The following is a 24,674-nucleotide window of genomic DNA, read 5'->3' as shown; positions in this document are numbered from 1 at the left end:
TTGAAGTGATGACTGGTATCAGGAAGCCATATAGAGTTATATCCAGAAGTGTCCCTGTGCTGTCTGCAGCTTGAGATCTCCCACCAGGCACGTCCCAGCTGTCCCCAGCCCTGATGCAGATGTGGATGTACAGGACAAGCTGGCAGGGAAGGCTTATAATGAAAAACATGTGCAAGATTCTGAGATTCACACAGTGTGAACCAAGCTGCAGATGTCATCACCAGCAATAGGACTTCTAAAATCCTAGTTTGCTGAAGATTGGAGCGTCATGCCCCAAATCAGAGAGGTAATAACCTCACTGGGGTTTCTTCTCATGCAGTTACTGCATTCTCTCCCCCCCAAAAAACCAAGTGCTTTTTCTATATAATAATGCTCACTAACAGCTTTTATATGGTGACAGGACAGAGGACTACGCATCAGAAATCTCAGTGGCGGCTGAGCTTGGCCAAAGACAAGTCATATCTCTCTGTCCTTTGCTGAAGTCATGCATGTCTAATGTAAGGCTCTGATGTAAGTCCCTTCCTGTCACACACATCTCAGGACCATGGGGGAAGAAGAGCTCTGAAATAAGGTCCAGTGAATGGCTCAGGTCCTCTGTTTGTTTGTTTACCTGTTGGGGTAATGAAGGGCCATAAAGTCTCCACCAAAGCTAATAGAGAAAGATATGAAGGACAAAATATTTGATAACAGAGGTGTTGCACGAGATGTGTACATTGGAATCAAAATACCCCCCAGTTCATTTCAAGGGAAAAAAAAACACAGGGTCATATCAGCACAAGGAAATTGTTGGTACATGGAGAAACATTAACCACTCTCAGATGCAAAAGGTAAGGTTTGCTGTGCTACCACATGCGCATGAGAACATAAAAATACTGACGTCAATCCATGTTGACTTCTGTTTCATGCTCTGCCCTTGGTCCAGGCTTGATGCCTGGGATGTGAGTGTATATTTCTCTTGAAATGAGCTGTGGGGTATTTTCATACTGCCCATGTCGCTCCAGAGAGCAGGAGGAAGGACAGCAATGGCAATAGCTCCATGTGCATGGCTGGTGTACTTGGCACAACAGCAGCATCCTTCATTTTGGTCATGTCTGAGGCCATTTCAGCAGATATTTTCCAGGGGAAGAACTGGCCTTGACTAAGGAGACATGGGGACATTCCTACTATTGCCCATATAAATGCCCCTACATTGGGCATTACTCAGAGGGCAGTGAGGTGCTGGAATAGGCTACCTGGAGAGCTGTGGATGCCTCATCTCTGGAGACATTCAAGACCAGATTGGACAGGATACTGGGCAGCCTGACCCAGTGGTTGGCAACCTTAACTATGTCAGCAAAGTTGGAACTAGATGATCTTTAATGTCACCTCCAACCTAAGCCACTCTGTGATTCCATGATACAAGGAAAGACACCTCCATCCCGAGGTTTCTTTGGCACATGGTTGGGATTTATTAGCACTGATGGGCAGCTGAGCCCTGTATGGCCACTTGGTAACTCGTCCCCAGTGTGTTGGTGAAGTGAATTGGAAACACAACAGTGAGAACACCCATGGATTAAGATAAAACTTGTCAGTAGGTAAAGCAAAAGCTGCTCATGAAAGCAAAGTAAGGAATTCATTCATTACTTCCTTTTGGCAGGCAGGTGTTCAGCCATCTCCAGGGCTGCATCAGATCTAACACCTGGGAAAGCAAGCACTGTAACTCCTCCTTTCCCCCAGCTTTTATTGCTGCACATGACATCAATTGGGGTCAGCTCTCCAGGCTCTGTGCCCTCCCAGCATCTTGTGATCTCATCCTGCTGGTCCCCAGGGCAGGGTGAGAAACAGAGAAGACTTTGACTATTTGTAAGCTCTGCTCAGCAACAACTAAAACAGTCCTGTGTTATCTACAGTGCTTTCATCACAAATCAATTACACGACACTGTGTCAGCTACTATTAAGAAAAATAACTCTATCCTAGCCAACACCACATGCACTTCATATACTGGTAACAGCCTAGAAACGTAATCTCTGTCTCAAAAGTGAGGCATCACTCACAGGCACGTCTTGGGAGACTGAGCCACAAGGGTTAGGGGGTATATCTGGGCAATACAGGCCAAGATGTCAAGTTGAGGCTGTGTCACTACTGCCCTGCTTGCAGAAAGCTGGAGTCATGAGCAAGTGAGTTGCAGGATGCCCCGATTCCATTGCTCACACTTGACACTTTCCCAAAGCAACAAGAAAGGGAAAGTCCAGCTGTGCCTGGCCATGACATGTAAAAGTAAGGTACCAACAAGTCATTCTTCCGCCAATCCAAACCATACAATCCATTCTATAAATATACCAGGAACTGCACTGTGTAATCTGATTTTATTCATTTGTTTGCACTTGCCACACAAATATGCATCGCTGATGCTGTTCTGTGTATCCTCAGCAACCTCAGTGTTGAGACAACATTTGCTAGCTGTGGTTTGATTCTAAAGTATTAACAGACACGTAGAACAATGAGGCTGGTGTGGAGCAGTCAGAAGCTCTGCTTCACTGCATCATTTGCTAGGGGCTGCTAGCAGTAAGGAGAAAAATACAGTGCTTCATCATGAAAGGAATACCTTGTGGAGAGCTTCCTTGTATTAATTGTGGCAGCTGGGAGAACGTCCAGCCAACCTTTCTCTGACAATACAAATTCATTCTGGAAAACTCTGAACAAGAACGTGCTCCAGCAGTAGACAGAAATAGGCGGTGTCTTCATAAATGAATCTTGTACTCAGTTCAGGAGAAGAACTTTATGTCTGACCTGATTCTTATATTTCCTGGTGATTCTATCTGTTCCCTAAACATCTTCCTGAATGAGAAGCTGAGCTCAGCATTTGTTTTAGAGCACAGGTACATTGTGTGATTCTCACCTGGACAACAGTTCATCCTGGACTGATGAATGCTCTTTTCATGCATGAACTTCAACTCATCTGTGCAGATGTGGCCAGGAGTGGAGCACTTTCCCCAGAGCATCTTTCATAGAACCTTGCTTTATTTGGCTAAGAATACTTCCCATAGCACTGTAACTGTTTGTACCTGGGCTGCTGCAGAAGGTAAATGATTATTTTGGTTTCCTAAACATTTTCCACTTTATTTAATCATGAGCTTTCTTCCTGTCTATTTTTTGATCCTGGGAAATGCACTGGGAGGAACAAGGAGTAGCTGTGAGCATTGGATCAGAGCAGAACAGAGCTACGTGAGCACCAGAGACCACAGATGTACTTTGCCTTGGTCTCACCTGGCATCTCACTCCTGTGAACATCTCTTGGTGGCACAGCAAGGTGAGACAGTTCAGCACAGTCACAATCTTGCATCATGCTGACAAGAATCACAGATAGAGCAGGATTCGCTCTGGAATGCTCTCCCAGAGATCCTGGTGTGGCACAGTTCCCAGGAGCTGGTAGCAGCCCCCATCCCACCATCCCTGCCTCCTCCACAGCCATGTGCAGCCAGGGACATGGGAGTGGCGTTCCCTGGGGCCATGGCATTCTTGGTGCAGTTCCCCACAATGGGAGAACCACCTGGCTGATTGTCTCCCGCTGATCTCCTTTTTAGGGTGCGTGGGAGGGAAATGTGCTTACATGACATGCACGGGATGGCAGCGGGAGGCTTTCGGCAGTAGGGAGATGGGAGGTCATGGCAAGGACATGGCATTGCAGGTAGGAAACCATTCCGCATCCTCCCACTCCTTCCCGTCTCACGTCATCCCCTGGCAAGGGGCAGCTCGAGGAGCAGGTCCATGTCTCTTCTCTGGAGACAAACCCAGTCTAATTGGGTGATACTTGCACCGATCGGCTGTGTCCTGTTAGGAACAGAGTTGTGCAATGGTGAGGACTGGTGTGAAAAGCCCCTCCTGACACACATCCATACCTGACCATGCCCACGGCAAAGCCCTCCCACAGTTGTGGTACATGGAGGGAGGACGCACATCCTGTTCCATACTGGTGGTGCTGGGCATGCTAAGCTGAGCCCCAGCCCTCTGCCTTCCCTCCAGCCCTGTTGTTTTTAAGACAGCAATTACCAGCAGCACTTGAGTTCATGGTTGTCCATGGGATGAGCTTGATGGTGCAGAAGTCTCTACACCAGCAGCAAGTCCTGCTCTCACCCTGCCTGGCTCAGGCCATGGGCCACAAGAAGCACATGTTGCATGTTCTTCTCACACAGCCCCAGGTGATGGAGGGTATGGGATGGTCACAGCAGGGACAAGAAGGAGGCAGCACCCAACAGCCATGGCACTGAGGCAGCAGCAACACAAGAGAAGGACGAAATGCCAACCAGGGATGCCAAGACCAAGACCAGAAGTGCTTGGTGAGCATCTGCAGCCTGTCCGTGCTGTGTAAATGGGAAACTCCAAGTGAGCAGGTAAAACACTGAGCAGGAAGGAGATAGCAAGATGGAGAGGAGCAAATACCATACATTGCTTCCCGTTCTCCTCCCAAAGGACGTTCTGTTCTCTGTCTTTCTAAAGGGAGTCTCATAGGATTAAATCTTAAAGATAAGACATTTAGCAAGATGAACCAAATGCACCCTGCAGACTCAGAAAATCCTGGAATCATGGAATGGTGTTGGAATGGACCCTTAAAGGTCATCTAGTCCACCAAAAAGTGTGAAATGGTCTTTGAATGCTCATTTTTTCCCCTCCAATCTTGCTGAAGGTTTAAAAACAAAAACCACTGCTTGATGTAGATAAGGAATGAATAAAGGCACCACATGCAAAGTAGCTTCAAAGATGAACAAAATGTACCTGCAGTACCATCCCTCTGCACGCTGCTTCATTCTTACCACCTATATGATTCAGCTTACTTATCCTCATGTGCATCATGCACAAGCTTGCAGAGAGAACAAAAAGTACTCCAGGAAGACAAAGCATCGGCATGCAGATAACCTGCCCCGATGACAGGATGCTCCTTCCTCCTCTCAGGGTTCTCTAACTCCATTTGTGCCTTTTCTTCTCCCAAAACATCTCTCAGTCCCGTGTGTTTAACTCTACAGTAAAATATTTCCCCGTTGTATTAGTCATTAAACCCAGGAAGGGTTTACAATCACCCAGCTGGTGATTGCTGCAGACTTTCTCTCGCTGATACCAACTTGCCAGGGGTCTCAGGTAGGAGCACCAGGGGAGCAGCACAAGGCATTAGAGAGCACCAGGATGGACAGATGGACAGACAGACAGCCAAGAAGGGCTGCCCCTTGGTGCCCAAACCCAGTGCAGAGTGCTGGGACCTCCACGAGAAGCATCCTTGAGATGTGCATTCAGCATCTGTGGGCACTCGCAATGAAGGGAATGTTAACTTCACAGTGCTGGTGGTGATTTTGTAATGCTGTGCCCTAGAAGAAGCATCTGGGCTCCTAGCAAGCAGAACAAACCATCTCGGCACAGCACTTCCAAAGAACTGTATGTTCTCGTGCTGCTGCTCCCAGGAGCACATTCTTGCCCTTTGAAAAAAAAAAGTAATAATGATATGTGACTAATGAAGCCACACAGAAATCAGCTCTGGATGCTGTAAAAATAGATGATAACACTTCTCCTCTTTATAAAGCCTGAATGAAAACAAACAGTGAATTAGAGAAGGAAACAAAGTCAGTGGCTTGTCTGAGGTCACAAAGGACTCACATGGCTGGGCATGGATTGCAGCACACATCCCTCGGTGCTTCAGCAGCTCTATGTCCCCTCATCCTAAACCAAGCCGGCTTTCAGCACTTCCTGCCTGCATACTTTGTGACACACACATAGGGCTCCACCAGAAGGTATTATTAACGCGTGCACCGATAAGAAGGCTTCTAACAGAGTTAACAAAATGAAAGCGATGAGGTTGAATTATTATGGACTATTCGTCTGCAGGTAATTGGGGGGCAGCATGCAGGTTGGGATACCAGCAAATACTTCCATTGCTCAGATGTCATTTTCTGGTGACAAAAATCTGCAACATTTTCTATTGTAGAAGATGGTGGGAACCAAAACTTAATGCTCTCTCACTGATAAAAAAAAAAAAAGGAAAGAAAAATCCACACTGTGGGGAAAAGAAGCAGTTTCCACACATCAGCACGTGCGACCGTTTCAGTTTTGAGGAGACAACGCTGCTGTAGGGAAACCTTCCCATTTCTCAACTTTGGCTCAGTCCTGAGCACCCCATCTCCATCATGTCCTGCAATGTGGCACACAGAGGCCATCTGAGAGCAGCAGGAGCTGCTGCTGGAGCATCCTTATCTGAATCATGCTGTGCAGCACCCTTCTGTCTGGGACAGCCACTATCAGCACAGCAGGATGACATGCCATCTTCACAGCATTCCCCCAGCTGCAATGAATTCCCAGCTTTCCTCTTTCCAAGCACTGGAAGCAGACTCCTATGAGAGCATAGTGATGAAGGCACCACTCTCTGGGCCTGACCCCTGGCTGCCTCCTGTAAAAGGTGCATGGAACCAACCTGTAGCATCCTTCCAACACCTGAGAGCTAATCCATATATCAGGGTCTAGGACCCCTCCTCGATGCTCCTTGCAGCCCCTCGCCTTCCCTGCATCACTTCCCTTTCCTGTCCATGCTGAAACCTTGCCACGGCCGCTCGCCCTCACGCTCCCCCCTTCGCTTCTCACTTTCCCTCCCATTGGTTTCACGTTCCCTTCGCCACGTGGAAAAAGCTTTCAAGCTCATCCAGCCCGGCAGCGGAGTTTATCCTGGTTCCACCCACTGGGACTTTCCTAGCTTCCTCCTGCTCGGCGAGGGGAAAAAAAGGCAGAGGCAGGCGGCAGGCATCCCGGGGAGCTCGGGGAGCCGCGGTGCTCCCTTCCCTGAGCTAGGTTTCTATTGTAGGCGGTGCATTCCTCGGGAGGGAGGGTGTGTGTGTGTCGGTGCCTTCCCACACTCCGGGCAGCTCTTATTTAATGGGGGTCTCCATGCAGGGTAGAAGGCAGAGGAGGTTTAGCCGTTGCCAGGCTCACAGGCAGCTCGTAAACCAATTGCCGGCATGGATCACAGGGCTGATATAACCCTGGAGGAGGCTTCGGTGACCGGCCAAACCTCAAGGATGCACATCAGGGAGGACCTGAAGAGGATGCGCTGTGCCGTGCTGTTCTGCCTGCTGGCCGTGCTGCTGCTGGCGCTGCCCATCGCGTACCTGCTGGCTGGGAACCTGCGAGCACCCACCTCCTGCCCCCAGGTAAGGCACTGCCATACCTCCACCCTGCTGCAGAGTGGGGTCCCACCTCTCCCCTTGTCGTTGTGTTTTGTTGTTGGGTTGGTTTGGAGTTGTTTTTTTTTTGTTATCTTTCTGGGCCTGGCTCTCTCTTTGAGTTTATTGTGTTTATGGGAAGGAAAGAAGCGCTTTGTTACATCCTCGTGCAGAGCCTGTCTGCTGGGATATATCTGTTGTTTCCTTGGTCCCTGCTCCTCTCGTCTTTATTTCACTGAGGACACAGTACAAGATATGCCTTTAAAACTTTTGTTGGCATGCTGCTTGAAACTGTTATAAGGGATAGCTCTATTTGGTTGAAATCTGTGTCTCTTCACTAATTTCAACCAGATTTTGATACTCACTTTCCTCCCTCCTATCTGATTAGCTCTGAGACTTCCCCTCCCACGTCCTATTTCAGCAAACATCTGCTGACCAAATGCTGATGTCAGTGGGTCAGTGCCCATAGTACATCACTAGGCAGACAGCAGCAGCTCTTATATATTATTAACATTTAGCCCTGCTCAGATACTATTTGTGACAACTATGGAGCCTGACTCTGTATTTCCCACTGTGTGATTTGCTCCCCATCAAAGGTTTCTCTTCATCTGGGTAACTTCTCAGCTGAGCTCTCTTTGCTCCTGGGCTGGCCAAGATAGTCAGCACTAATACTCTTCTGTGCTGCCCCACTCCTGCTTGTGCCAACCTGCAAGTGCTTCTTTCCATTCTATGCTATGAATCTATCAGGACTGCCCTATGGTAGAAGGAGAACACACGCATATAGCTCTGAAGGATGAAGGTTTGAAGGAATGTTAGCTACAGGTCTGAAATTCCTCACTCAATTAGCCTGCTCGTCATGCGCTCACTTAGGAACAAGCAGAAGAAAGCAGTGCTAATAAGTGGCCTCGAGGGTAAATTCTGGATGCAGCAAACATTTTGCTTGCGTATATTTAGACAGTCTGACAGCTGCGCCCGCAGCTCTGTGCCTCTGCTTGTTTGGCTGCATGGAAAAGTGCTGGCCCTGCTTTGAACCTGAGTTTGTGCCCAAGCAGAGGCAGCTTCTTGTGCAGCATCTTCCACGTTAACTTTGCACCCAGGGCAGGAGGTGCAATGCCCTGGCACAGTACCTCATACTGCTAAACGTGCTGATTTCTTGCATGTGTGGAAGAGCTCATTGCTGTGCTGACCCTCCTGCTGCTACTTATGGAGTGGGTGCATGCAGTGAGAAGGCATTTAGGGCTGTCTCGTTGCTTTTTCTCTTCCCAACCTGAGGTTCCAAGCAGAACAGTTCAGTTCCTGAGATGACCTTAAAGAGTAATAGAATGAATGAATGATAGAACGCAAGCTGTTAGGTAGAATAGTGTGTTCCTGGTTCTGCTGGCAGAGTCAGTGGAGAAAAGTGTTTGTGAGAGGGTTTGTTTTCATAAGAGGAAAAGTGCAATGTAAGCCATTAGGTTTGCTCTAGCCTATACATGCCCTCCACAAGCATGTACTTCTATGCACATGCACTGAATTAGCATGTAATAATCCCACAGTGATGCAATGAGCTGATCAGTTGCTTTGCAACCTTTGCACATCCCATTGAGGCAGGGAAAGCATCGGGGCTGGCTGTGTGCCCACGGTACCAATGCCAGGCTGGGTGGGGGTGTGCCTGGCAGCACCGTGCTGCATTTATTGAGCTTTCCATTCATTCTTCCAAACTCTGAGTGTGTCACCAGCTTTGTCCAGCAGCACAGTGCATGGGGTGGGTTTGTCTGCTTGGTGTTCACCCCTCTGAGCTCAGCATGTCTGCAACCCAGGTGTTTTTGTGTATCCAGCTGCGTTAGTAGGATTAGAATTGTGTTGCTGCAGGATGCCTTCTTCTCACATCACATTAATAGAGGACTCAGCTGGGAGGGGGCATGTCCTGCATCTTGGTCACAGCAACCCCAGGCAACCCTACAGGCTTTAGGAGGAGTGGCTGGAAAGCTGTGTGATGGAAAGGGACCTTGGTGTGCTGATGGACAGTCAGCTGGGCACACACTGGAAGCAGGTGGGCTGGCCCTGCTTTGCAGCAGACATGAGTCCATTCACTGACCCTTGCAGCTCACAGGAGGAGCCCTCTCGGTGCTGCAGGACCAGAGCTCAGCCCACGCAGGATTATCTTTTTCCGCTGCATTCAGACCAGTCCTGGGCCACAGCTCCAGCACCAAGTGGGAGGGACTGGTGCAGCAAAACGGGTGAGGAGCAGACGTAGTAAATCCCTGAACCCGTCCTTCCTGGAGCAAGGAGGATGGGAAGGGTTGTGCAAGCGGGGTGTGCCTCTGAGGCTGCAGGGTGAGACGGTTGTTCATCTCAGCTCCTGTGTGGGTGCTCGTGGTGTCACACTCACCTTGGAAGGGACATCAGCTCACCTTTTCCTCAGGAAGTGCCCCTTTTAGGGAAGAGCAGGGTAGGTTATGTCATCACAGCAACACGTGCAAACCACCGCTTCTCTTTCTTGTGGTGAGCTGTGTCTTGTATGAGTAACTGAGGCCTGATGATGGGTTCCCTGGACACCTTCCAGGCTCACACGCAGCTTCCCTGCTGCAAGTAGAAATCACTTTCTTTTGTTCTTCAAGACAAAGCAAGGTGAGGAAATAGGGTTCTCTAAGCACTGACACAGTTTGGGCTATTAGCAGGAAATGATAAAAGGCTGCGGGGCATCCTTTCCTGAAGGAAAGCCAAGTTTCAATCTGAATGCATAGATCCAGTGAGAGGAAGCCAGGAGAGCATCTCCATCCATCCTTGCAACTCAGTCCACTTGCTCCATAAGGCTGAAAGTCAAGACCTGCCCTGCAGATATTGGTACTTGAGCTTGTGCTGGTGGCAACAATAGCATGGCAGGACCACAAGCAAGGCACAAGGGAGGTTCAATCTGAAACCAGTCAGGTTTCAGTCAGGTTTCAGTCTGAAACCAGGCTCTACAGTACAGGAGCAGCTCAGCCTGGGTTCCCATCCTGTAGTCCAAAAGGATGAAGCAGCAAAGATCAGAATAGGATTGGCAGATCTGTAACCCATGCAGAGCCAGATGCCCTAACGGCTTGCCCAAGTGGGAAGGAGAACCCCAAGGAGGTGGTAAAGTCACAATCCCTGCAGGTTTTCAAGGAAAGGGTTTATGTCACACTGAGGGTAGTGTGCATAGGTTGATGTTTGGACTAGTTGATCTTAGTGGTCTTTTCCAGCCATAGCGACTCTGTGATTCAAAATATCTTCCTGATCCATAGGGATGGAGGGTTGCCCGGGGAGCAGCAGGGAGCCTTGTGCCATGTCCTGGGTGCGGGGGACTCTTCTAAAAGCCATAAAGCTGTTGTTTGAAGCTTATGGTGCTTCAAACCATAAAGCTGTCCATGGTGGTCCTCATGGACAGAACAGCCAGCATATACCACAGCCCAGCCAAAATGCACCCAGCATTAGGGACAGTCTTTGCCCAACTGCTCAGGCCACACAGCACCCCTGGCTTGAGCAAAACCGAGTGCAAGCACCATACGTACCATGCAGGGACCTGCCACGAGATTGTACCTTGTGCTAAAAATGGAGCTGGGGATGTTTGGCTGATGAATCCCCCACCCTCCAGTACCAGGCTGCCTTTCCCAGGCAGTTCTCCTGGACAACCCCAGCCCTTCCTTGAGGTGCAAAGGGGATGTTTTGTGTTTGACCTCCTCCTGGGCTTTAGATGTAAATGCTGCAGTGCTTTGTGTAGTGGTGGAGTCTTGGGTACTGCAGCTGTCAGGGTTACCATAGGTGCTGGAGATGCCCTTTTGCTCCCAGCTCAGCTGTAGGGCGGGATTTTCAAAGTTGCTCAATGCTGCTTACATTTTCTCTGCTGTAACCAAAGGGAAAATTGTGGCCATTCAGTGAACTTTACAGAAGCACATCTAAGCAAGAAGGGAGAACAGAGAAAAATGCTAATTGTGTGGTTTCTCTACTGCCTCGTGCTGCTTGGCTCTCCCTCACCTCCTCCTTCCTGAAAGCTCTTTATGCATCTCATCCACACTCCCAGTGTACATCGGCAGCACAAGTATTGCTAATACCAGGCTACTGTGCAGCATTCTGAAGTATTTATGTGTCAGTTGAGGTTTGTGCCCTTATCGACCAGCACAGTCAGGAGCAAACTCCACCTTTGCCACACAAAGAACACATTGACACCATGCAGCACAGTGCCCTACCTGCTGCTCAGGAGTGTCCATCTGGAAACAACCAGAGGTTGCATAAAATGCTTCTTTACAGCTGTAAATTCTGTGCATGTGCATCTGGCCAAAAGCATGGGAGTGCTGGAGGGAAATCCTCACACTGACTTCATGCTTCCCATCAGGAAGGCTGTGGCTGTGCGCCATGGAAGGGCCAGCAAGCAGGAGGCACCTCAGAGCAAATGTATTTATTGCATCAGCCCATAGTGCACAACATACCCCAGCGGGCAGCCCCTGGCTGACTGCATTCCCTTAACCACTTGCTTCCAATGACACTGCAGCATCACATTGCCAAGCACAGTGCCTGGCACAAGCACAATGGATGATGCTCCCCATATCCCTGGGATGCAGAGCCAGCATCCCGCAGCTCCTTCCTTCCCCCTGTGGCCACGCTGCTTTCCAAGCTGCTGGAGGAGGGCTGGCTCCCAATGAGGAGCCATGGGAGCCTGACAGGGGGTGAGCTGGGGAAGGTTTAAGGTGCAAACCAATGTGAAATAGCCCTGTCTTGCCTTGGGCTCCCCACAATTCAAGACATGCCCAAGCAGTAGACTTGCAGCCTGAAATAATGCAGAAGGGAAGCTGCAGGTCTGTAGATGGCACACCTCTTTACTCTTTACCTCTTTACAACTCTTTACTCTCTTTACTGCTGTTTCAAATGCACCATGCAGATGTTTGAAGCAGGGAAGAGCATCTCATGCTGTGCTGCTTGCTGCGATTCAGTGCACAGATAGAGAGACAGCAGCTGCCAGGTAGCAATGCTCCAGCACTGCTTTATGGAGGCACTGGAGTGATGGTCCCTACCCTCAGTGCTCCTCCAGCCCTGCAAGGGGTTTGTCCAACCCATGAGCTGAACACAGCCAGCACAGCATCATCTGCCTGAGATGTGGGTGGCTTTGAGCAAACAGTAAGAAACTCTTGCACTAAAGCAAAGCTCTGTCGGGGCTTGTCCTTTTACATAAAGGCTTTAACTGATGTGGAGGATATCAGTGAACCATCTCCTGTTTTGATGGGTATGCAAACTGGACGTGGTGCAGGAACCCTGGAGCTAACTGCCTGTGTGTCTCTCTTGCAGGTCGTGGAGGAGAGGAGCTCTCACTTTCTGAAGCAGCGAGCAGTAGCTGCTGGTAAGTGTGCCAGCCCTCTTCCCATCCCCACTGTTTTTGTTTGCTGAGGTTTTGCAACTGCTGCCTCGGTCCCTGGGGCAAACAGCTCCCTGCCTGCCCTCACCAGGAGGATCCAAGCATGTCAGGGCTGAGCAGGGTCACGGGATGTGGGGAGATGGGTACAGCTGGGGCCGTAGCGAGGGACGAGCACTCCCAACCCGATAGAGCCAGCTCTAGCCCAGGGTGGGCTCACACCTCCCAGCACATAGGTCCCTTAGTGAGCTGAAGCGTGGCTTTGGGAGCCTATGAATGCATCCCTCACACCTCCCCTGCACAAACTTACACCTTTTTTCTCTCTTTCCCTCAGTTACAGACACGCTTCCCAGTGCCGAGAAGCCACGAGCACACCTGACAGGTAATGCTTGTTCGAAACCAGACTGTTTCCTTCGGGTCTTACAGCTGTTGCAGTGCAACAACCGTGGTTTATATGGGTCTGATAGGATCAAGCTGCAAGATGCAGGGGAAGAAGTCACCAGCTTTGCCACAATGACCACAGCAGATTTACCACAGCAGTGTTAATAGGAAAGGGCACACAGAGGAGGCAGCTGGCAAACACTGCCACTTCTCTGGGCTGTTGCTGTCATTGTGTGAGCACTTGGGTTCCTGTAACTGAGCTTCAGTGCTGCCTGCCATGTTAGTGATTTGCTGAGTCTGCTTTGGTGGGAAGAGCCCAGGCGAGCTGTGATTTAGGAAGATCTACCAGTTTGGGAGTAAAATAAGACTGATTAAGGCTGGTTTTAGGGTGCTTATTTTTTTTACAAGTCCAACCTGAAGCCACACACACCACATTCCCATCAATAGCTTCCTGGTTTTGGTGAAGTCGTATGTAACGTGCATTGGAGCTTGTGTCTGTTAGGAAGATGCCATCTCAAAACATCACCACCTCAGCACTGAAGCTGGGGCTGTCACCACATTGAAGGGAACTTAGGGAATAACAACTGAAGAAAAGGTTTGTGGTTTCCTGAGTGGATGGGACTGAGAGCGGAAAAGCTCCATCTGCTCTGAGTTCCCCCCTTATGTTCACTAAGATAATTTATACCTCCTGAACATATATCTCACTGCAGAGGCTTCCCCAGTACCCCATGTGTTGTCCCAGGGGAGCACTGTAGTAACTTGAAGCATGCAAGAAGTTCCACGAGGCTTAACACGTGTATGCAAAGGGTTATCAGTGCTTCAGGGCTGATTTGTCAACCACCATAGTTTACTTTCCCTAACCCACAAGCTTCTTCCTAATGCACTCCTACGTCCCAACCCTTTCTACACACAGGCGGATAGAACTGCTCAGAATACATGGGATCACAGAACCACAGAATATCCTGAGTTGAAAGGGACACACAGGGATGACTGAGCCCAACCCAGCTCCACACAGCACCACCCAACCCTATGGCTGAGAGCAGTGTTCCAGAGCTCCCTGAGCTCCAGGGCTGTGCCCGCTGCCCTTTGTGGCACAGCCATTCCCCAACCCCTCCTGACCTTCCCCTGACAGCTCCATGTCATTCCCTCAGGTCTGCAGAAGGACTTCGGCTGCTAATATAGGTCCATTTGTTTCCCACATCTCCACATGACCAAGACCAGCAGGCTCTCTCAGTGCAGCTGACTCACAATTGCAGCCAAAGCGTTGCTTTGCTGATGGGAACTTCCCCGGGTTGCACAAAAGTCCAGCTGTCACAGGGAAGCACCCAACAATTTGCTTCAAATTTCATCAGGTCTCTGTTTGCAACTCCTCCACCATCACTCCTGAGCAGTGCACTGGGATGGGGTCTGTCTCCTGCCTCAACCCCATCAATATTATTTAAGAGAAGGAAAAAGCAAAGGGAATTTTCTCACTCCTTTTCTGTGCATAACAGTGTCAGGAGCCTGAGCTGAAGGCTGCAACCAGGCTGCTGTGCCACTGAGCCACCAGGAAACCAGGCTTCCAATAACTTTAAGCTTTTATGCTGGGTTCCAGCACTTCTCTTTTGCTTTTTCTGCACCCTGCAGCAATGATTTCCTGAGCCCAGTGCAGAAGCCTTTGGCGTTGTTCTAAACTTGTTATATAATAATTTCCTGCCTGTCCTTCTGGTCTTATTTCTCCAAAACCACAACTTGTGCAGAGAAAGTGAAAAAGGGAATCATTATTCTTCAGATCTTTTGTATATTCCCCCACTTCAGGTGCCTGGTTCACTATCTAGATAGCAGACTAGGTGCCCTTCCTTGTGGCAGATCCTTCTCTGGAGCTCCAGCTGCCCCCCTTCTGGGTTTAGGAACATATGTTTTAAATGTAAGAGCAGAATGAGAGGAATGAGAACTAACCGGAGTGCTTCATGTGGGAATGCACCACTGAATTAGCAGTAGTGGGATGACTCAATGTTTGGATCTCTGTTCCTTTATGAAAGTTTCTTCACCTGTTCTTGGCCTCTGGAAAATACACAGAGCAGCTTGGACTCACCCATACTGACACCAAGACCTCCTCTCCCTGTCTGCTGGTGAAGAACACTCAGTGTGAACCCCAGCTGGGGCTTTTCCCCACCCTCACTGTGTCCCATGTATTAGTTTAGAGTTGGTGCTGACCATCACCATCCCCACAGCCCTCATGGGGCTTCAGGTCAGGAGGCAAACCAGTGCCTGTATGGGATGGCATGGCATGGCTGGATGAAGCATGTTACAGGCACCCACCCAGAGCCTGTCCAGCACTCATTGTGCTGCGATGCTATTGAACACCTCAATGAGTCTGGATAGAAAATAACTTCCTGGCTCCACTTGGCTGTTGGTCATTTTAAGGTCAGTTATTACATGTCTTGAACAACACAGACCCTGCAGGCTCTGTGCTTTGCAACTCATGCAGCACAAGACCTGAGCTATGCAGGAGACAAAGACCCTCATCTCCTGGTGTGTTTCAGTGTCACCAGTGAGGGCTATGAACTGTAGAAACCCCACAAGTTCACCAGCATGCCACCAACGCAACCAAGTGACAGGGAATCCCCAGCAAGTGACTAAACCAGAAGGGATTTTAGGAAAAGAGAAGAAATTTTATGTCTAAGAGATGCCAAAAAAAAGAAAAAGAAAAAAAGAAGAATAGAAAACAAAAGTGAAAGGGAAACTTGGAGGAACTGCAGCAGTAAATCCCATAGTGAAAGCAGATTTTATTTACTTGAAGGATTAGCATAAGATGTGTATTTGCAGGAAGTGCAGCTCCATGTATTTAAGAAATAAACGAGTGACAAGTCTGGCTGTGCTAGAAAAGGAGCCGTACAATATTCCAATGCACTTCAACACGCTTCTTTCCTGATATATCTCTAAATCATGGGAAAATTTGACCAGCTTGAAAATGGAGAGTGTCAATATAGTGAGTTTTAACCTAAAAGGAATGGTAGAGCCATCAAGATTAGAACTGCCTCATTTCAGGAGTTATGAAATGATGTACTTGATATGAGATGCTTCATAGTTATTAAAAACACTGAAGAATTGAGTGTCACTGACACCTTCAATGCATCATTGGATACGTAAAACAAACATATTTCTCATGAAACTTCTCCTCCATTTTTTCCCAAACTACCCAAGATGGAAAAGAGTCCAAAACTTGTAATTTTCTCATCTTTTCTGCTCTTCCCCATCTCAGACCAGATTTCCTCTGCCACCACCCTATCTCAGAGAGGCCTTACTTAACCACAATGACCCCAGTGCTTCATTAGTGTTTGCCAGGCCCCAAGGCAGACGAGGACACAGACCATTTTGCTTTCTTTTGCTCCTCTCTTTCTATATCAAGCCAAGCTCCCTTTCCTCTAAGCCTCACCTGCTTTATAATACTTCTGTATTTTAGCTTGGCTTGCTATCACACTCCCCGTCTATCCTCTTCCAGCAAAGAAATGCTCCACATGCTTTGCCTTCTGGGAAAGGATAGAGGGATTTAATTTTTCCGAGCACTGACAGTCAGGCTGGGAAAAAAGCCATTATTTTGTTGTGCTACTCAGAGAATATGCAAGAAATTGCACTCCTAACAGCAGCTTGTTTTCGTACGGGTTATCTATTGGCAGAAAACAGGGGAAAAAAAGGATGTCACAGAGGGCTGAGGGTATTTGTTTTCCTGAATCTCATTTCCCCCAGGATAAACCTAATAGACATTGCCAAGAGTATTTCTAAGCCCATCCGCCTTCAGTTTGCTTCCCTGCCTGTGCACACGCACCCTATCCCCAAATGCTGAATCATAATTGACCTTAAGCATTAACTTAAGCTCATGAAAGCTGCTCCCTGGTTCTTCCCCCTGCATCCTGAGCTTAGATCCTCTGCTTAGACCAGACCGTGCTGGGGATGGATTGGAGCTCTGTTTGTCATTGGTTAACCACAAGAGCGTTTCTGTTTGTTAGTTGTTCTGTCTGAAGTAAAGCTGAAGATAACACCAAGCTTAGTGTTCTGTCCCAAACGTTTTCAAAACAGAGTTAAAAATGGGTTTTATTGCAGCATGTCCCTTTGTTAGCATGTGTTTTAAAGCACAGTGGGGTTTTCTAGCTCTATGGTGAAACTGAAGGACGGTGGTAAAGGAAAGGGAGTTGTATAGCAGAAGATCTCAGTGCAGCACCCAGCCAGCAAACCTCAATGTGGTGGCTGACAAACCTCATCTCCAACCTCCAGAAGCAAGCTGGCAGGAAGAATTCAAGGCTCTTAGTAATAGACCACAATGATCGTTGTGAGGCTTCTGCAATCAAAAAGAGCCTGTTGTCCTCAGTTAGCACCACTGTGGCACAAACACAGATACTGTGGCATCACTACTCATGGAGACATTGCTCTCATGTCTCTGACTGCTATTCTGAGCCATTAGATGCAGGCATGTAGACAGCTGTACAACTGGCCCAGCACTGCTTTCATTTAAGAACAGTTGATGCTTTGCAGGTGGGTGAGAGCGCTCCAAACCTTCATAGGCTAAAGCTACATGTCCTACCCTGCAGTGAGAGCCTTTGGGAAGGACAGTCCCATCATTTGGGATGCCCTGTCACCTAGGACACCAAGGGCTGTAACCAAGCCCTGTGGGCAGCATGCTCCAATGGAGGTTCTCCAACTTTGGTTTTGGCTTTTTGGTTGCTCAGATCTGGATCAGATCCTATGGGCAGCCTCCCAAAGTAGCTCTCAACAGTTGGCCTGCAGCTGACTGGCTATAAAGGAAGAGGATTTCTCTCCCACAGTTTTGATTGCCCCATGGAGAAAAGATTCTGTATTTCTCCAGCTGGAACAAACTAACACATTTCCCTCTCTCTGTCCTGCAGTGAAGAAACAAGACCCTTCCAGCACCGTGGGACGACATCTACCCATCCTGCAGTGGGAAGACAAGCGAGGCTTGGCCTTTACCAAGAACAACCTGAGTTATTCCAGCAACGCACTGGTGATACCTGTGTCTGGGGATTACTATGTCTATGCTCAGGTCACTTTCCGAGGGCCCAGTGATACTTCAAGTAAAACCAGTTCTGTCACTGCAATCATCACTAAAGTCACTGACAGCTACCCCGAGCCCACCCAGCTGCTGACCAGCACCAAGACCCTCAGCGAAGAAAGGAACAACTGGTTCCAGCCCATTTATCTGGGAGCTGTGGTTTCCTTAGAGATAGGAGACAAGCTAATGGTCAACGTTAGTGACATCAAGCTGGTGGATTACACTAAGGAACACAAAACCTTCTTCGGTGCCTTTTTACTGTAGGTCTCTGGTAGCAGCTTTGTGGAGGGCCTGGTTTGGTGGTAGCACGTCAGGGTGCTGGTCTCTGTGCTGTCCTCTGTGCTTCACTCATCTGCTGCCTTAAATTAAGGGCTGGAGCTGCAGGGTGAATGGAAGCAGCCCAAAAAAACTCCAGAAAAACGAAAGTCAGACTTCAAGGATGATGGGGATTCTTGAAAGCTCTGTATATAGGGGAGGAACCTTTTTTTATGGGTCAGGTAGGGATATTTATCACAAATAGGCCAGGCTGCATCACTAATTCCTTTTCCAATATACCATTTATTTCAGCTGAAAAGAAGTGTTTTAAATTTTCTCCAGCACTTCCAGTGTAATTTTGCATGACCTTTCTTCAGATTCTTAAGGGCAATTACAATTAATAATTTCCTTAAACATGGTTCAGTACTTTGCACTAACATAAAGCCCGGATTAATCATTAACTGCTTAATTAATCACTTTCAGCTTCCCTGTAAAGTAGATTAAAATTATACCACGTGTTTTGCAGAATCCACCTGATTTGCTTTTATTTTCCAGGATATTGTTTACAGATCCTCAAGTCATTGTGTGGGCTTTCGCCTCCATTTAAAGCTTATAGGGAACATGCAGAAACATTTTCGTTTCAGCATGACTGCAGGATCCCCCCTGTCAGATCCGAACATTAGGAAAGGAGAAAAAACAAGCAAACAAAAAAGGGCAGGAAGCTTTCCACTGTGCTTCATGCAAAGCAAATGCAACTAAAGTCATCAGTGCCCTCCTAATCCTTTGCGACCACTGCTACAGTGATCTGCTGGCACAAAGGTCTCCCCATCCTTTGCCTGGGTTAAGGCTGGTGACCAGCACTCTGTGCAAAAGGTCATAGGATCCAAAGAGAAGCTCAAATTGTGCCACGGCCAGCTACAGAGCTTGGGAATGCTTAGCTTCCCATCTCGTGCTTCTTTTTCTCATAGACATTACTATCTCAGGGAAATTCCCCAGCTTTCCTGCTCCTCCCATAATAAATACATCACCGTCAGTGACTCAAGTCATGCTTTAGTATGGTCAGGCTTTACACACTGCTTGGTGGTCTCTCACTTGAGTCCCTACCAGGCAGGGTCTGTCCAGTGGCCAGGCTGTACTCTCTGCAGCTCTTCCTCTTTTTTTCCCTTTCCCCATTGGGCTTCTTCCTTCTTGGCCAGAAGTGTTAGCAGAATGGCCCAGCTAAAATTTCCACCCACAGACACAGGCCCCAGAAGCACGTTGTTAGCACCAGGGAGGCACCCAGCACCATCTATTACTCTCCAGGAAGGGCAGCTCACCATCACCACCTCAGCAGGGCTTTTCCCACTGCTCGGAATACCCAGCTTTTCTCTTTGCAGCGATATGGTAAAATCACAAGTCCAGGAAAAGTTCGTTCCTTTAAGAAACCTGAAAACTTTCCCTTTTTTTTAGATTTGCTAAAACATTTTCTTGCCACTCCATATTGAATCCTTAAAGCTTCCGATCCCTTCATTGTGTGCCCAGAATTGGATCTGTGTTCTTGCGGACCTCCATAGGAAAGGCACGTGGGTGACCAGCACACCAAAATTCATTCTTTATCTCACACAGAGGAGACTTAAAGTGACCTGTCCAGGACAGGGGATTCTCAGCCACTAGTTAGAAAAGCTTCTGTGAAGTTATATGGGACAAATTTGGTTTATCCTTGGAGAAAGTTGAAATGCAAATTCAGGCTTTACTGAGACATTTACAGAAATCCAGAAAGGTCTTTATTTCTGCAGATGAGATAATGCAACGCTCTTATGAGGCCATAATGCAATCTTAATAGGCTTGTAGAACAGATTGCCATAAAGACTACATTTGTAGCTGTCATCCGTTACTGCTTGTTGCACTGAATTATGTTTAATATGGGTTCTAGGGGAGAGGAGTCCTGCATGCAGTATTTGGCTCACAGTAAAAGAACCTTCTAGGGATACGTATATGTACATACACAGGTTTGTTTATATATATTTATGCATACCCCACCTACAGGTTTTAGGAAGTGCTTTGGCAATGATGAGCCTTTTCTATATAACAAGACACATAATTTGTGCCTGCTGTACACTGATGACAAATCCCACAAGCACAAGATCTCTTGCTGCTCTAACAGATACAGATGTGACTGTTCTGTTCCATTGGCCATAGCACAGAGGTATTTATTTTAGTTCATGCCTTGCAAGCTGTCCCACCCCATCTCATACACCAGCTTCTAGCGCTCTTAGCATGCTGGCACAATTTATAGAGCATAAAGTAACATATCTAGCACTACTTGTTTTAAAGCAGTGCAGGCAGATTAATCCAAGCACACCCACCCCAGTGGGAATTTCTACTTCTCCCCCTTTTTTCCCCCCTCTTAGTGCTAATAATGCTTCTGTAACAGTGACCGGCAGGTACAGCAGGGAGCACGCAGGGCTGGCTGTGAGCCCACTGACTGCAGAAGCCAATGGTACAGCACTGGGGTAAAGCTACTTAAGGGGAATAGAGGTCAGGCTCAGAGGGAAAGGTCTCAGGCAGACTGAACCCAAGCTGCGGGTGATCAGATTTTCCCAAAGCTAATTAAGGATGGAAGCGTTCTCAGAAAAAAAAAAAATAAAAAAAAAATCACCCTTATTGGGTGAGGAAAAAAAAAAGGTTCTTTAATGTAAATGGTTTGTGGTGAAAATGTCCATAGTTCAGCATTTTCAGTTGGATGAGGGTGACGAAATGGGGCCTTGTCAACAAGTGACCTTTCAGCCTGCGGTCAGGCTGAAAATACGTTTTGTTTTGGGTGGATGTGAAACTGAGAGAGTTGGAAGAAGCTCCCCAGGCTGGAGGAAGAGCTTCAAGAAGGCAGTTTGTGTTCATGAGCTAAAAATAATGGCACAATTTCTGGATTTTGCCCTTTCATCTTTCAGAAAGAGACATTTGAGCACCATTCAGTACAAAAACATTGACAGAAACTTTTGGTTTTTGTTTGCTTTCTTGTTGTGTATTGTTGGTTTTGTTTTGTTTTTTTAATGAATATTTATTAACAAAAGAATTTGTTCTTAGGAATTCTTTTCTTCTCTAATTTCTTTGAGCTCTGAAAACTAACACTAAATATAACCCACATTTCTAAAGCAGTTCCCCTACCTACTGCTTCCTTTCCCTTTAAAATCTGTACGGTAGTAAATGAGCATTCTTTTTCTTCAGTAAGTAAATCTAAATCAAACAGATTACAGCTCCAATCTTACCAACACGTATGCGTGCCTTACTTAACCTTAAGCTTGTGAGTAAAAGGAGTGACATTGTAAAAGGCAGCTCAGTTTCCCCTCTTGGCATACAGGAGTAAAGCCAATTAAAAGTTGATTGATAGGATGTTTTAGCCATGTTTACCCTGAAAAACACCATTACAAGGGTAACCCCATAATAAGGAGCACTCACATGGATCACCTTTATCCCATGTATGCTGGCAAGATTGGGGTCTAGAGGTGGGAAGTTATGTATCTGAGTCAAACATCACACAGATAGCATCAAGTAGGCTGGGAGAAGGTTTTGGACATGCCAATTTAGTGCATGTTAGTTTGAGCCGTCCCTCAGAAGGAAGGGACGCAACCAGGCTACATTAACCAAAGGGAATGGGTTAAAGTGTTGTGATTTTCAGTACACACACAAATGCATTTTGAGAGGACGTTGTTATTCAACTCTGTACAATCCAACTGACTGCATTGTGTTTTGCTTTTATTAATCTCTTGAGTGGCCCATCATTTCAGATGGGAAATGAGGAGAAAATTCATTCTTTAGAAGAATCAGACAGTGTCAAGAATTTTTGCCCAAATCTGGGTATTAAACGCCAGTATAGCATTTTGCTACTGTAATGTATTTTCATATAAATGACTGTATATTGTTTTGTGCTTCAGTACCAGTGTGAGTCTTCAACAGCAGAACTGACTTAGTGTTTTGTTTCCAAGTGTTCCGATAATAAAAATACGAGTTAACTAATTTAAAAGCTTCTGATCCTGGTTTCCATCCAAAAACATTAATGGAATCACACACAAGAGCAATCAAATCAGCTCATACAGACAGAGAAACCTCCCCTGCTGTGCATCAATCATTGGTGCTTCCAGATGCGCACAGTGAGTGATCCCCCACCAGAGTGAACTCAGACACGGCCTTTTTTCTTTGCCACGGGGTATGTAGGACTCCCATTTCAAAACAAAGAATGTGAAGGTTGAGTAATGCCCCGCTGAGCACATGAGGATGATGAGAACATGATTCCAGCCAACTTTGAATATCATCACCTGATCAAAAAGCCTTGTTTTCCCTACCTGTACATGAGAGTGTCCAATTGCTTTCCTCTAGGAGAACCCAGAAACCTCCTCCCAGCTGGCATTCTATTTCATATTTGCACTATTGTTGGTATATCCCAGGACTGAACTCAAAGTACCATTTCTAAATCATTTTAGAAGAGATTTCTGGTTAAGGGCTACGTGCTGTGGTTTAAGTGAGGTTTTCACCTGGAAACTCTGAGGGAGGAAGCACGTTCAGGCACATTTAACCTGGCTTTCAGCCACTCTCACATACCTGAGATGTTTTGTTAGGCTGTGGGTGGCAGCTGTGACAGATCAGCCAAAAGTTAATTAAACAGTAGGCATCAGACTTTCTCCTGCAGAGCATCCACACCAAAGAAGGTGGGGTTTTTTTGTTTGCTATTCTTTTAATTCAGTAGTTACCTCAAGTTAAAAGCTTTTCATTACTATTAAGATATTTGTCAACAGCAACTGCTGTCTCCAGCACTGCACTTAAGCAGCCCAAATACTTCCTACCTGAGTAGAACATAGAGCGGCTCTTTATATAGACGTGAATCTCAATGGAAGGAAGAACTTTACTTTCAAATGATGAATTTGCTACACAATTAAGTTCTTCCCTGACAGCAGGACATAACCCATGGCAGTTTAACTTCCTGAGATGCCCAACCACAGCTGAATCCATTGCTTGCCAGCTTTATTCATGCACAAAGACCCCTTTTCCAGGCTGGGGATATATTCCATATCAAATTACTTCCAGCTTTTGGGGAGATCACTGAGTTCACTCTGGCAGGGTTTGGAGACTTTGTCTCTTCAGCATCTTGTAGGATGGAGCACAAAGTGGAGGCAGTCTGCACTCCCAGGAACAGCATGGGCTACACACTTTTCAGCTCATCAACAGGCAGCTGAAAAAGGGCCATGTTTTCTAGCACACTCAGATGCTGTCAGACAGGTTCTCAGAAGAAATTAGGGCCCCACTGTTGCCAAAGGCAGATAAGAATCTCTTCAAAAGTGTGAAAGCAGAAGCCAAGTTTGTCAAAGGCAGCAGTTCCAAGTTTGCTTTGCCTTAGAAGTAGCAGGAGCACCAGCTTATATACAACATTATCAAGTGCCCTAACTCCAGATTTTTTTCAGCATTATGAACCAAACTGGCTACCAGACTCCCTCATTGTTGCACAAATCAGTCTTCCATTGACTGTAGATATTTATATAAAAAGGTCAAAAAGGCACTGGAAATAGTGTTCATGTATTTATTGGCATTGTACGTATATATGTCAATTTAATGGAAGAGACTGTAAAAATCAAGGTACTTTCTCCTTCAGCTTTGATGGCTTTGATATCTTCTAGTGATGAAGTTTATCAATAGTTTATTTTTAAATTCACTTCATACCTTAAAGCAAAAATAAAGAAATGAATGAATAAAGGAAAGCACTTTATTTGATTCACCTTCATTCCTGACTCGTTCAGTACTTTAATGAGCACCCACCAAAGGCTCATGTTTGGAGGAGTTTGTTCACCCATGGCAGCGTGGTTAAATGTGCCATATTGCTCACACCATACGTGATTTCCCAGGTCACAGAATAACAGAATTGTAGGGTTTGGATGGGATCTCTGGTGACATATTGACACAGCTGCCCAGAAGGTGGTGGAGTTACCATCCCTGCTGGTATTAAATGGGAGGTGCCACACTGGGTGATATAATCTACAGCAGTCATAGGCATGGGTTGATGGTTGGACTGGGTGACCTTAGTGGTCTTTCCAACCTGAACGATTCTATAGTAAGTGCAACTTTCATGTGAAGATGTGAATGTATTTACAGCTCGCAAACAAAAATCCCCAAGCTTCAAGCTGGTCTCTGCAGGCAGGATACAGAGGCACAACTGTGCATGTAGAGACCAAAGTGGAAGAGATCTATTCAGATGTAACCATGCGAGCCGCTGCCAGAGCGTGATTATCACTCAAAATAGCTATTTGCTCACTACACTTCCTTTCTCTTGTCAGTTCCTAAAAACAAAGCATGAAAAATGATATCCTTCCAAAGATATGGCAAGGGCTGCTCCTGCCCTAACCCTCTAGCAAGATGACTTCACTTTCTGCAGATACCCCACTTCCTTTTCTTCATGTAAATCAGGGGAATCTCTAGTACAAAAACAAGGAGATTTGAAAGGACTTT

General features: G+C 47.0%; 1 protein-coding gene across 1 annotated transcript; it reads left to right on the top strand.

Annotated features, from left to right (window-relative positions):
* The first annotated feature begins 6,358 nt into the window (after nt 1–6,358).
* TNFSF15 (TNF superfamily member 15) lies at nt 6,359–23,937 on the top strand. The gene is made up of 4 exons (XM_015878837.2): nt 6,359–7,164; nt 12,457–12,508; nt 12,855–12,902; nt 17,785–23,937. The coding sequence occupies exons 1-4, from the start codon at nt 6,973–6,975 to the stop codon at nt 18,210–18,212; spliced, it is 720 nt and encodes a 239-aa protein (XP_015734323.1). The 5' UTR covers nt 6,359–6,972; the 3' UTR covers nt 18,213–23,937.
* The last annotated feature ends 737 nt before the right edge of the window (nt 23,938–24,674 follow it).

Source organism: Coturnix japonica, chromosome 17, assembly GCF_001577835.2.
Source record: "Coturnix japonica isolate 7356 chromosome 17, Coturnix japonica 2.1, whole genome shotgun sequence".
Classification (NCBI taxonomy): domain Eukaryota; kingdom Metazoa; phylum Chordata; class Aves; order Galliformes; family Phasianidae; genus Coturnix; species Coturnix japonica.
This window is presented reverse-complemented; position numbering and strand designations above follow the sequence as displayed.

Excerpts from the sequence above, each read along its gene's own strand:
- TNFSF15 (XM_015878837.2), top strand. The coding sequence starts at position 6,973 with ATGGATCACAGGGCTGATATAACCCTGGAGGAGGCTTCGGTGACCGGC. Across the intron at positions 12,509-12,854 it reads GCAGCGAGCAGTAGCTGCTG|TTACAGACACGCTTCCCAGT; the intron begins GTAAGTGTGCCA and ends TCTTTCCCTCAG. Across the intron at positions 12,903-17,784 it reads GCCACGAGCACACCTGACAG|TGAAGAAACAAGACCCTTCC; the intron begins GTAATGCTTGTT and ends TCTGTCCTGCAG.